Source organism: Vulpes vulpes, chromosome 12, assembly GCF_048418805.1.
Source record: "Vulpes vulpes isolate BD-2025 chromosome 12, VulVul3, whole genome shotgun sequence".
Lineage (NCBI taxonomy): Eukaryota > Metazoa > Chordata > Mammalia > Carnivora > Canidae > Vulpes > Vulpes vulpes.
The window spans coordinates 13,139,725-13,152,075 of record NC_132791.1 but is presented as its reverse complement, the minus strand read 5'-3'; the positions used below and the strand labels follow the sequence as shown (position 1 = coordinate 13,152,075).

The 12,351-nt window shown below is 34.6% G+C and overlaps 1 protein-coding gene across 3 annotated transcripts in view; it reads left to right on the top strand.

Annotated features, from left to right (window-relative positions):
- The window catches only part of FSD1L (fibronectin type III and SPRY domain containing 1 like), a 68,162-nt gene that overhangs the window by 20,017 nt on the left and 35,794 nt on the right, over positions 1–12,351 (top strand). For all 3 annotated transcript variants that reach the window (XM_072727793.1, XM_072727792.1, XM_072727791.1), the window contains exon 4: positions 4,665–4,766. In XM_072727793.1, coding sequence (XP_072583894.1) covers positions 4,665–4,766 — 102 coding nt within the window. The remainder of the gene's footprint in view (positions 1–4,664; positions 4,767–12,351) is intronic.

Below are 12,351 nucleotides of genomic sequence, written 5' to 3'. Positions count from 1 at the left end.
AATGATTATCTTTTGGTTTCATCATAGATATCCTGTTTTTTCTTAATGGTGATAAAAACCTAAGATTTACCATTGTAACCATTTTAAAATGTATAGTTCAGTAGTGTTAACTCTATTGACATTGTTGTGTAACAGATCTCTAGAACTTTTTATCTTTAAAACTGAAACTCTATACCCATTGAACAACAACTACCTATTTGCTTTTTACCGGACCACTGGTAACCACTAGTGTGTTTTCATGATTTTTTTTAAAAAGATTATTTATTTATTCACGAGAGAGAGAGAGAGAGAGAGAGAGAGAGAGAGAGAGGAGAGAGAGGCAGAGACACAGGCAGAGGGAGAAGCAGGCTCCGTGCAGAGAGCCTGACGTGGGACTCGATCCCAGGTCTCCAGGATCATGCTCTGGGTGAAGGCAGAGCTAAACCACTTGGCCACCTGGGCTGCCCTGTTTTCATGATTTTGATTACTCTAGATAACCTCACATAAGTGGAATAATTCAGTATCTGCCCCTTCTGTAACTGGCTTATTTCACTCAGTGTAATGTCTTTAAAGTTTGTCCATCTTGCAATATGTGCTAGAATTTCCTTTTTATGACTGAATTATATTTCACTATATATGTGTGTATGTGTATGTATGTACATTTATATATATTTCTTTATATGAATAAAATGTGTGTGTATATATGTACATTTGTATAGATTTCTTTTTTTTAAAACTAACAATTTTTAAAAAGATTTTATTTATTCATGAGAGAGACAGAGAGAGACAGGCAAAGACACAGGCAGAAGGAGAAGCAGGCTCCATGCAGGGAGCCTGATGTGGGACTCGATCCCAGGTCTCCAGGATCACGCCCTGGGCTGAAGGTAGGCACTAAACCACTGAGCCACCTGGGCTGCCCTATATATTTCTTTATATGAATAAAGAAAGTGTGTGTGTGTGTGTATGCAAATATATATTGACATGCAACACCACACATAGTTACACATTTTTTTTTCTTCTAATGAGAACCTTTAAGATCTACTCTTATTTTTCCTCTGAGGCTATTCACAAATTACTGCTTTAAATCATATGTATATTTTTTTCATCAGTTTCAGAGGTAGAATTTAGTGATTTATCAGTTGCATATAACTCCTAATGCCCTTTCCATCAAGTGCCCTCCTTAATGCCCATCACCCGATTATCTGTTCCCCCCACCCCCTCCAGCAATTCTCAGTTTGTTTCTTAAAGTTCAGTGTCTCTTATGGTTTTGCCTCCTCCTCTGATTTCATCTTATTTTATTTTTCCTTCCCTTCCCCTATGTTCATCTGTTTTGTTTCTTAAATTCAACATGTAAGTGAAATCATATGGTATTTATCTTTCTCTGACTTATTTCACTTAGCATAATACCATATAGTTCCATCCATATCATTATAAATGGCAAGATTTCATTGTTTTTGATGGCTGAGTAATATTCCATTGTGTATATATACTACATCTTCTTTATTCATCTGCTGATGGACATCAGGGCTCTTTCCATAGTTTGTTACGGACATTGCTGCTATAAACATTGGGGTGCAGGTGCCCCTTTGAATCACTGTGTTTGTATCCTTTGGATAAATACCTAGTAGTTCAATTGCTGGGACAAAGAGTAGCTCTATTTTTAACTTTTTGAGGAAGCTCCATACAGTTTTCCAGAGTGGCTGCACCAGTTTGCTTTCCCACCAACAATGTAAGAGGGTTTCCCTTTCTCTGCATCCTCATGAACATCTGTTGTTTCCTGAGTCATTAATTTTAGCCATTCTGACAGGTGTGAGGTGGTATCTCATTGTGGTTTTGATTTGCATTTCCCTCATGCCAAGTGATGTTAGTTAGTTAAGCATTTTTTCATGTGTCTGTTAGCCATTTGTGTGTTGTCTTTGGAGAAATGTCTGTTCGTGTCCTCTGCCAATTTCTTGACTGGATTTTTTTGGTTTTTTTTTTGGGTGTGAAGTTTGATAAGTTAAGGTCTACTCTCTTAGCAATGTTTAAATGTACAATACAGTAGGGGCATCTGTCTGGCTCAGTCCGTAGAGCGTGCGACTCTTGATCTCAGGGCCATGAGTTCAAGCCCCACATCTATCCTAGAGCTTACTTTAAAAAATATACAATATAGTATTCTTTTCACTATGCTGTATGTTACATCCCCAGGACTTATTTTATAATCAGAAGTTTGTACCTTTTGACCACCATCACCCATTCATCCATTTAAAAATTATTTTGGTAGTAGCCATCTTAATGAGTGTGAGATGATGCTGTTTGGGTGTGGTGACTGCAAGGATGTTAGGACCATTTTTTCTTCCTGTAGCATAACTTGAGATCTTCATTTTTTCCAGTGATTCCATTTTTTAAAAATTATACACCCAATTATCCTTTGTAACTCTTAATATTTGCCTCTTCTCAATGCTACAAAAATTTTGGCAATGTTTTTTCATAGGAGTAGTGATCTAGGTGGGATGAAGAAGTATTAGGGAATAGCAGGCTATAAAATAAGACTGAGTTGTTGAAATACAAATTTAGTTAACTTCATTCTTATTCAAAGGAAAAGCTATGGTAATATTAGCATAATGGTAATTTAATATCAGCATAATGGTAATGGTAAAGCTTTATTGGGATAGTTTAAAAATCAAATATTAAAAAAAATCACAACTTGGATGCCATTTTATTCTTTAATTGGAGACAGTAGAACATCTTTGTTCTTCATTTGGGTTCACAAACTTGTTTTAATTGTATTCCTTTGTACCTTTTTGTTAAGCTTTCCCTTTTGTAAGTAAATTCATAGAGGTTTCTTTTTTAAAAGATTTTATTTATTTATTAGAGAGAGAGAGAGAGAGCATTACAAGCAGGGGGGCAGACAGAGGGAGCAGCCTACTCCTCCCTGAGCAGGGATCCCAGGACCCTGGGATCATGACCTAAGCCGAAGGCTGATGCTTAACTGAGCCATCCAGATGCCCTCATAACATTTTCTTAGAATAAGATATTTTATCTTAAACTTTGACCTCAGATTGGATTCTTTCACTTTAATAATTCCTTGAGATATATTCCTTATTTTTTTTAAAGATTTTATTTACTTATTCATGAGAGACACAGAGAGAAGCAGAGACAGGAGAAGCAGGCTCCATGCAAGAAGCCGGATATGGGACTTGATCCTGGGACAGCCAAAGGCAGACACTCAACTACTGAGCCACCCATGCATCCCTCTTTATTCTTTTAGTTACCTTTTACTTTTAATACTACAGTAACTTAGTCTGCCCTAGTGATCCTGTGTAGACCATTAATAGCTACCATTTTTTTCTGAGTGATTTTGCTTAAATTTTTCATAAAGCTCTCATCCAAATGGGATATTTCAAATGGTGGTTTATTAATTATTCTTCAGAAGTCATGAGAGCTTTACTTATAGGAAGTATAGTATTTTTAGGAAATTATGATTAGGTTCTTAGAATAACACGTGAAAACCTATTTTAACCTCAAATTTGGCAAAACTATTCTACGTTTCGAAAGTAAAAATATAACGCATCCAGACACCAATAAAATGAGCCATAGTTTTATCTTTAGTGCTGAACTTAAGGGATACCTAAGTAGATTTGAATGTGGAATAGATAGTAATAAATAGATACTAATATTCTAAGTAGAATCTTGGGTACATTAAAAAACTTAGAAATAGATCTGTTTCTTTGCTTAAAAGTATCACTAACAATATTTTTGCATGACTGGGCTTAGTTTTAGACAACAGATGATAGAGTGACAGAGAACTGAATAAGAAAGAGTAGTACATGAAATTAATACATCACTATAACAGAGCATATCACTGTAACAGTTACTGTCTTTTATTTCTCTTTATTTTTTAATCCTGTCACTTGGATTTGTGATTCCTATGTTACCCAATTTTGGAAATTATAAATTAGCATTTATGGTAGTAGGTATTACTTGGGTTGATGTGGTATATGGAGTACTAAAGTTGTGCTCAACTGCATGCATCTGTCACTTGATTCATAAACTTTAAATTGTTAAATATCAAAGAAACTTAGTCTTCATTTATACAGGATGTTGTCTGCAGATGGATTATTTTGATATTTTATTATTATTTTTTTTATTTTAATTTTTTAAAAGATTTTGAGACAGCGAGCATACAAATGGGGAGGAAGGTCAGGGGGAGAGGGAGAAGCAGACTGTCTGTTGAGCAGGAAGTCTGATACAGGGCTCGATCCCAGGACCCTGGGATCACAACCTAAGCTGAAGGCAGACACTCAACCTACTGAGCCACTCAGGCACCACCCCCATTTTGATTTTTTAATTTAAATTATTGATAGTTTAAAAAATATTTGCTAGTTCCCTGACTGCCCTGATCGAGAATTGTAAGTAAATTAAGTAAATAATTGCTTTATTTTGTTTTGTATTTTTAAATGATGAGTATATCTGTATGCAATTTAGCTATTTTGAACAAATTATGGAAGGATGTTTAGTACAATATATTAAGATAGTTAAAATTTGTTACATATATGACTAGTGATTATATTGCTTTAATAGTTCTCTAAAATATTTTTGTTCAATTTTTGCTATTAAAATTGTAAGTTCATTATAACAATATATATTTAAGATTCTCATGGAAATAGGAAATTTTATTTTAAAGATTTATTATTGTTTTTTAGAGTCAGCTCAGTCAATGTAATAATGCCTTGGAGAACTCAGAAGAACTACTAGAATTTGCAACACGGTCATTAGATATAAAGGAACCTGAAGAATTTTCAAAGGTAAAAATCCAGCCCAAAAAACTAAACTAACCATTTAAATAGAATTTTGTTTTAAAAAATGATGTTTTCCCTTTCAATTTTGAATTTATTAAGTCATTTCTAATACTAAAAAAGGCTTGGAATTTTTAAAAACATATTTTATTTATTTATTCATGAGAAACACAGAGAGAGAGAGGCAGAGACACAGGCAGAGGGAGAAGCAGGCTCCATGCAGGGAGCCCGATGTGGGACTCGATCCCGGGACCCCGGGATCACGTCCTGAGCCGAAGGCAGATGCTCAGCCGCTGAACCACCCAGGCATCCCTGGCTTGGAATTTCTTAAGTAAAATGTTATCTATTCATTATTCCAACATGGATACCTAGATGTATGTATCTTTGGGGCCATGGACAAATTATCTAATTTCTCTTTAATGCTCTATTAAGATGAATCAAGTTATTTTCCTTTTCAGTTACATTCTTATTGGTCACTTATTTTAAGGGTACTTTTGTATTTTATCTGAGTCATACCTTTGTTATAAATATTTCATGATTAAGGAAAGATTAATATTGCTATTAACATTCTTAAAAATCTAGTTTTGTATTCCTTCCTTCTATGAGCTGATTGGAAAAACATCACTTGATGCATATAAGCACTGGAACAGAGTGAAATTTGCTATTATATTTATTATTAAGTGCCCCACTGTTTAGTGTAATTGTATGTTTAATTAAAATATGAAAATGTAGGTTCTTATTTTAAGGGTATGTTTAGTATGAAATATAAACAGTAGAATAAGACTATTAGTGTTGTAACCTAGATCCTGTTATTTAAGAGATTCTGAATTCTATATTTTTATTTTTATTTTAAATTGGGTCATTTTTAAATGATTACCAATTTATCAAATCAGATCTCTGTTTGATGTAGAATACAGCTGTAGAATATATTAAAAATGGTGTGAGGAAAGTGGCAACTTGAGCTGTATAATTAGCTCAAGTGTTTACTAATGTAAAATATGTACTGTGTAGTAATCATATCAAGATAAGGTATTCACATTTGATATTATTTCCTTGGTCTTTGTGGACCAGGTAGTGAACTGTATTAGTGTTAGAAAGGTGGCTATATTATCCTTTTGTGTTCATCTAATATTTTAATTTCATGATTTTTCTTTGAACTTGAAGGTAGAAAAATCTTCCTTGAGAAGATAACATTTGGTGGCTTATGTGCTGTGTTTTGAAAATGAATTTTAAAAATGGATTCTTTTAAGTGAAACGAATCAAAAGTTCTGCATGAACTAATTCTTGAATTTAGAGGTAGACTGTAAGTAGGTTCATCTTTGCACTTGGTAGGACTAGCTATGTAAAGAAATTATGAGATAAATGTATCATACTTTATGTTTTAATTTTTATTTTTAAAAAAGATTTTTATCCACCTATTCATGAGAGACATAGGAAGAGAGAGAGGCAGAGACATAGGCAGAGGGAGAAGCAGGCTCCATGCAGGGAGCCCAATGTGGGACTCGATCCCCGGACTCTAGGACCACACCCTGGGCTGAAGGCAGGCTCCAAACTGCTGAGCTACCCAGCCATCCCGAAATGTATCATACTTTAAAGTACTTTAGAAGAATAGATAGATCTCCTATTCAGAAGACATCTATGGGATAACCTCAAACATCTGGAACATAGCCAAAAAACATACAGAAAGCAAAAAATAATCTGAGTCATCAAAATCAGTATCATGGAGTTGATGGGCAGGAATACATGTTCTTTTCTGATGATCGTTTCTCAGCATCTAGTTCCTGCTATCTCCATGGTGCTACTAAATTTTTAGTTTTTTTCTTCAGTTTCCCTGTTAATAAAGTCCTCTTCTAGTGGAGTGGGATAGCTGTTAATGATAGGCATATTCATAGCCACAAGAATTAATAGCTGAGAGCCTGATAATGAGGAAGAAGAAGACAGGAAAACCATAAAACATGGACACAAGTACTCAAAAACAATTTGAGCCCAGTTACATTTAAGTAGGGATTGGTACTCAGAAAACCTGTGATCAAGTTTGTTTCTCCTAAGTTTCGCTTTCCACTATGTCCTCTCCCCTTCCTCTCAAAGGCTGCTATTTTCTTTCTCCTTTGTCCTTTCCAGCTTTTTTAAAACTTGTTCCCAGCTGATGGAAATTGGAAAAGTTCTGATAAAATAAGTCACATTGTGGTTTAAACATATTTTCTTTTTAAAATTATTTTTTAAAGATTTTATTTAGGGGGATTCCTGGGTGGCTCAGCGGTTTGGCGCCTGCCTTTGGCCCAGGGCGCGATCCTGGAGTCCCGGGATCGAGTCCCATGTCAGGCTCCCGGCATGGAGCCTGCTTCTTCCTCCTCCTGTGTCTCTGCCTCTCCCTCTCTCTCTATCATAAATAAATAAATCTTTTAAAAACTATTCTATTTATTTACTCATGAGAGACACAGAGAGAGAGAGGGAGAGGCAGAGACACAGGCAGAGGGAGAAGCAGGCTCCATGCAGGGAGCCCGACATGGGACTCGATCCCAAGTCTCCAGGATCAAGCCCTGGACTGAAGGTGGCGGTAAACTGCTGTGCCACCTGGGCTGCCCTACACAGATTTTCTTAATGTTCCATTATGTGTCTTATTTTATTATTTTGGTTTTCCACCATTTTGTGGCACTGCTTAATAGCTTAAAGCATTTGGAAATGTGGTGAAATGAATTATTTGTCAGTGTTTACTACCTAGAAATCTGAGTTTATTATTATTGAAGAAAAATGCTTAACTGAGAGTTGTTTGAAATTATTAGAACATCCAAATAGTATCCAAATAATGGTTTGATTCCAAGTCAAAAACTGAATTCACTTTCTTAGATAACTGGATGTACTAGAGGCTTGCCTCAAACACCTAATTGCTGACAAAATAGGGAAGATGACTTTGAAGATCAATTTTATTTGGCTTTGAAGAATAATAATCTTGTATATTGTTAGAAATTTGGAAAAAGAAATTCTTTTAAGTTGTGCTGTTTATGAATATCCTATATTAAAGTGATTAAATCAGACTAGTATGAATAGTTCATGGGCACAAAAAAATCATAGGCTAGAATCCAGCCCATGAATCTTTTTAGACTTTATTATCTTCAAAAAGAGTAATTTAAATACTAATATTTAAATGATCACCTTATAGTACCTCATTATGAGAATTGAATATGAAGCTATGCTATTTACCAGCATTAGGCAATCTGAAAATGAACGGGTAAAAATGGCACAAATGGGAAAGGATTTTTGGAACATACTTACACTAATTTTTAAATATTTGGTATTACAAATTGGTTTTATTTTTCACTAATTTTTTTTAATTGTTAGGAGTTTGGTTGATAGTAAATATATGAAGATGGATCACCAGCAAATGAGATTTGGATCATTTGCTTTATTTCTGGATGGACAAGTAGCTGAAACTCCACCATACCTGGCTTCTCTGCTAATAGCCTGCATTGCTTGGATCCTTTGACAAAATTAATACTTCTTTCTCTTTTTTTTTAAGATTTTATTTTATTTGACAGCACAAGTAGGCAGAGTGTCAGGCAAAAGGAGAGGGAGAAGCAGGCTCTCTCCACTGAGCGGAAGGCAGACGCTTAACTGGCTGAGTCACCCAGGTGCCCCCAAAATTAATATTTCTATTTTCCTACCCCGAATATAGAACTTGAATTCTACATTTGAAAAGAGCCTAGTTTGGATACCTGGGTAGCTGAGTGGTTGAGTGTCTGCCTTTGGCTCAGGTTGTGATCCCAGGGTCCTGGGATCAAGTCCCACATTGGGCTCCTTTGCACAGAGCCTGCTTCTCCCTCTGCTTGTGTCTTTGCCCCCTTCTCTCTCTGTCTCTCTCATGAATAAATAAATAAAATCTTAAAAACAAATGAAAATAGCTGAGTCTGTGGGGTAATTTCCAAGTCATTAACCATCCACTTCCTCACTATCTTGCCACACATAACCCAGTTGTCCGACTAGAAGGGAGGTACTGGTCACCAGTACACAAAGCCTTTACTGGAATAAAAAATACAAAGTGGGGTGAAAGGGGAACAGTGTCTTCTGCACTTGATCACAGATGAAAAGGGATGTTTTGTGTATTTCCCACTTTAGACTCACAGTAACTAGCCACTGGCGTATTGTTCAGTCAGTGTCAGCTTCTAACTACAGGGAGGAACAAACGAAAAGGATAGAAGCTCTGTATGTTTTCAAGGGAATAGAAGTATTGGCAGAAGTGTTTTCTGTGGGTTGAAATCAGGAATGCTGAGAGAAGAGGACCTTCACTGAAAGCATGTATGTTTTAGTTACTGAGGCAATTTAAAGACAAATGTAAATATTTGTTCAGAGTAGTCCAGACTATAATTTTTCACCTTTATTTCATTTGTGGATGTTTACGTCTTACAGAAATTAAGTTTCCTGTTATATAAATGTGCTTACATATAGAACAGATGTATCCAGTACTGTATTCAAAGTTTATTTCCAGTTATTTACTATAGCTTGTGAAGACTAAGATGATCATATTTTTTTGAAAAGTAGTTCTTTTTATAAACATATGTATAGAAAATATAAAACTCTTAACATATGGAATCAACTGTTTTGCAGTGTTTTTGTTTTAGTTTTTTTTTAATGATGGTATTTTTTCCAAATGGGAAATAGCATATTGAAGCTATATTTTTTCACTTTCTCTTGATGAATCCCTTGCATTTCCCAAGTCATTCCTTAATACGGTATTTTTAGAGTGAGGGTAGAAGTCTCAGTTATGTGTTGTAAAAAGTATTGGGAAAGTATTGTATGTTTGCCTGTTAGTCATTTTCAGATTGTCTCAAGGAAATATTACAAAATTTTCTATCCCAAATCTAAGAGGAAAATCTGAAGTATAAGACCATGTAAATATACAGACAAGACTTGAAAAGTTTCTTAGTGTTGTGTGGCATTGAGAATGTTAGTAGGAACTCTATTGGGCTTTACTGCAAATCAAAATAAAGACAAATCATGTCAGGCAAATGCCAGTTTTGAAATCTAGTTTTTGCTAGATTCATCATTTTGACAGTGTGAGTGTATTATTTTCTGTTGTTACCCAGAAACAGATATACAGTTGGCCTTTAAACAACATGAGAATTATGAGCTGACCCCCATGTAGTTTAAAGTCCATGTCTGACTTTTGACTCACCCAAATCTTAACTACTCATTGTTGACAAGAAGACTTACCTATAACATAGTCGATTAATGCATATTTTGTGTTATATGTATTACATGCTCAATTCTTAAAATAAGCTAGAGAAAATATTACTAAGAAAATCATAAGGAAAAGAAAATACATTTACAGCACTGTGGTATAAAATCCTGCATATAGGTGGACCCATGCAGTTCAAATTGTTAAGGGTCAATTGTATTATTTTTTGTTGCTTTTTATTAATGCTCTGATTTTAACTAACTTTTCCCTTGCGGCCTCTTCACTTCAGCCTATATTTCAGAGAATTAGATTGTTAAAATGCTCAATTTATTTTGGATAATTTTTAAAAGCTACTGTGTGCAAATAAGATGGCTTAGGATGGACTTTTAGGGTTTGAAGATGCTTTAGTACTCATCATTTTATAGATAAGATAATTGAATCCTAAAAGAGTTAAGTGACTTGCTGGTTCATGTGGTGTGAAACTCAGATCTCTTAAGCCTTTGGTCTCATGCTCCATATTTTTTGCTGAGGTGTTTCAGAACTTTTGCTAATTGGGAAGAGATTTGGAAATACCAAATTTTGTTCTTTTTTGGGTAAATGATTCATTGAATACAATAAGCAAGATCTAAAACTTACTTGTTTTATTATTATTCCCATTTTAATGTTTAGAAAATACTGTTAAGTTAGCTGCTACAGTAGAGTTATTTTCTAGGGTACTTTCCATATAACATCTTTCTATAAAAAGAAAAAAATATGATAGTAAGAAATATAGAAAAAATAAGATCTGAACTTTCAGAGTGCTTGTTAAATTAAACTCACGAAAGAAAATAGTTTCTGTATTTACTTATAGCAGATTAAAAACAAGAAAGATTGGGAAAATATCTGGTTTAACTTCTTTATATTTAATTGGTAATTATGAAGAACCATTTGTGATTACTTCTACTTGTACTCTTATTACAGGTCTTTTTAAGGGCGTTTGGTCTCAGGTGATAGATTCCTATAACTGATAAAGGATCAGAATTATAAGATTTATTTTGAAAACAATTATTGAGAGATGGAGGAAGGGAATGAGGGAGAAAGGAACCAACTCTGATCAGAATAAAGAGAAATGAAGTGTTGGCAACCAAGATTTCAGTGGAAGATTGAAATGGAAATAGTGATTGAAATTGAAATAGAAAACAGTGATATTGAGCAAGGTAATGTGGCTAATGCTTCTTGAAAACTTTCTAATAATATACAACAAGTAGCATTACCCAAAAATCTAAAGAATTAACTGAGGCCTGTTCATTCTGGAATCATTTTGTACTTGGTAAACAGAGATATTTAATTGACAAAATAACATCACTCTTGAAATTGAAATTTACAGAAATCAAGCAGTACAGTAATGTGTATCTTTTGGATAGATTTCTACTTTGGGAGAAGAAATTCCAGAAAAAAAATTAAACCATTTGTTTTCCAATTTAAGACGTTTCTTAAAATTGGGCCCTTTTAGAGAGGTATCTTCAGAATTTGAGACTTTCTACTCTTTTATCATTGCACAGAATAACTTTTTCAACCCCTTCTGCATTTACACAGTGTATATACTGTTAAATTCGAACCTAAATGAAAGAGGAACCGCTGAGTCTTCAGTTTGATCACCTGGGTATGTTTATATATAAATACACAAGACGACAATTTTTCCAGCATTATTTGGCTTTTCATCTGTTCCTTTTCTGGTTTGTCACAAGCAGCCTAGTACATTAAATGATGAAAGGAAACTTTACATGCATGTGCACATGTGCACACTTGTACACAGACACACTAAGAAAAGTCACCTTACAAAGTTAAATAATACTAGACACACAATTGAATCATTCTGGTTAGTTTAAAAAACAGTATTGGGGGTGCCAGGCTGGCTGAATCAGTAGAGCATGTGACTCTTAATCTCAAGGTTGTAAGTTTGAGCACCATACTGGGTGTAGAGATCACTTTAAAAAATGGTTGTAGGGAGATTATTATTATTATTTTAATATTTTATTTAAATTCAATTTGTGGGGAAATTAAACATGCATACTGTATAATGTTCTTGAAAGATGAAAGAAAATCAGTGTTTTAGAAAAAGATAGTTATGGTCTTCATATTGTTAGGTTCTTTGGGAGTGATTGATAAGTAACATTCTCCTAACCAAATTCTGAAACAGTTGGGAAATAAAGCAATAAAGTTGATAAGAGGCCAAATACCAATAAAATGATATTAGAGAATTTAGCTTATATCAGTGGGCAAGCTTTCTAATATTGAATCCTAGAGTTAGTCAGACTTTCCCACCCAGATATGGTCAATACAAGGGTACCTCGACTCTGTGTGTGTGTGTGTCTGTGTGTGTGCGCGCGTGAGAGAGAGAGAGAGAGAGAGAGAGCGCGTGAGTGCCTGTTTCTGTGAAAC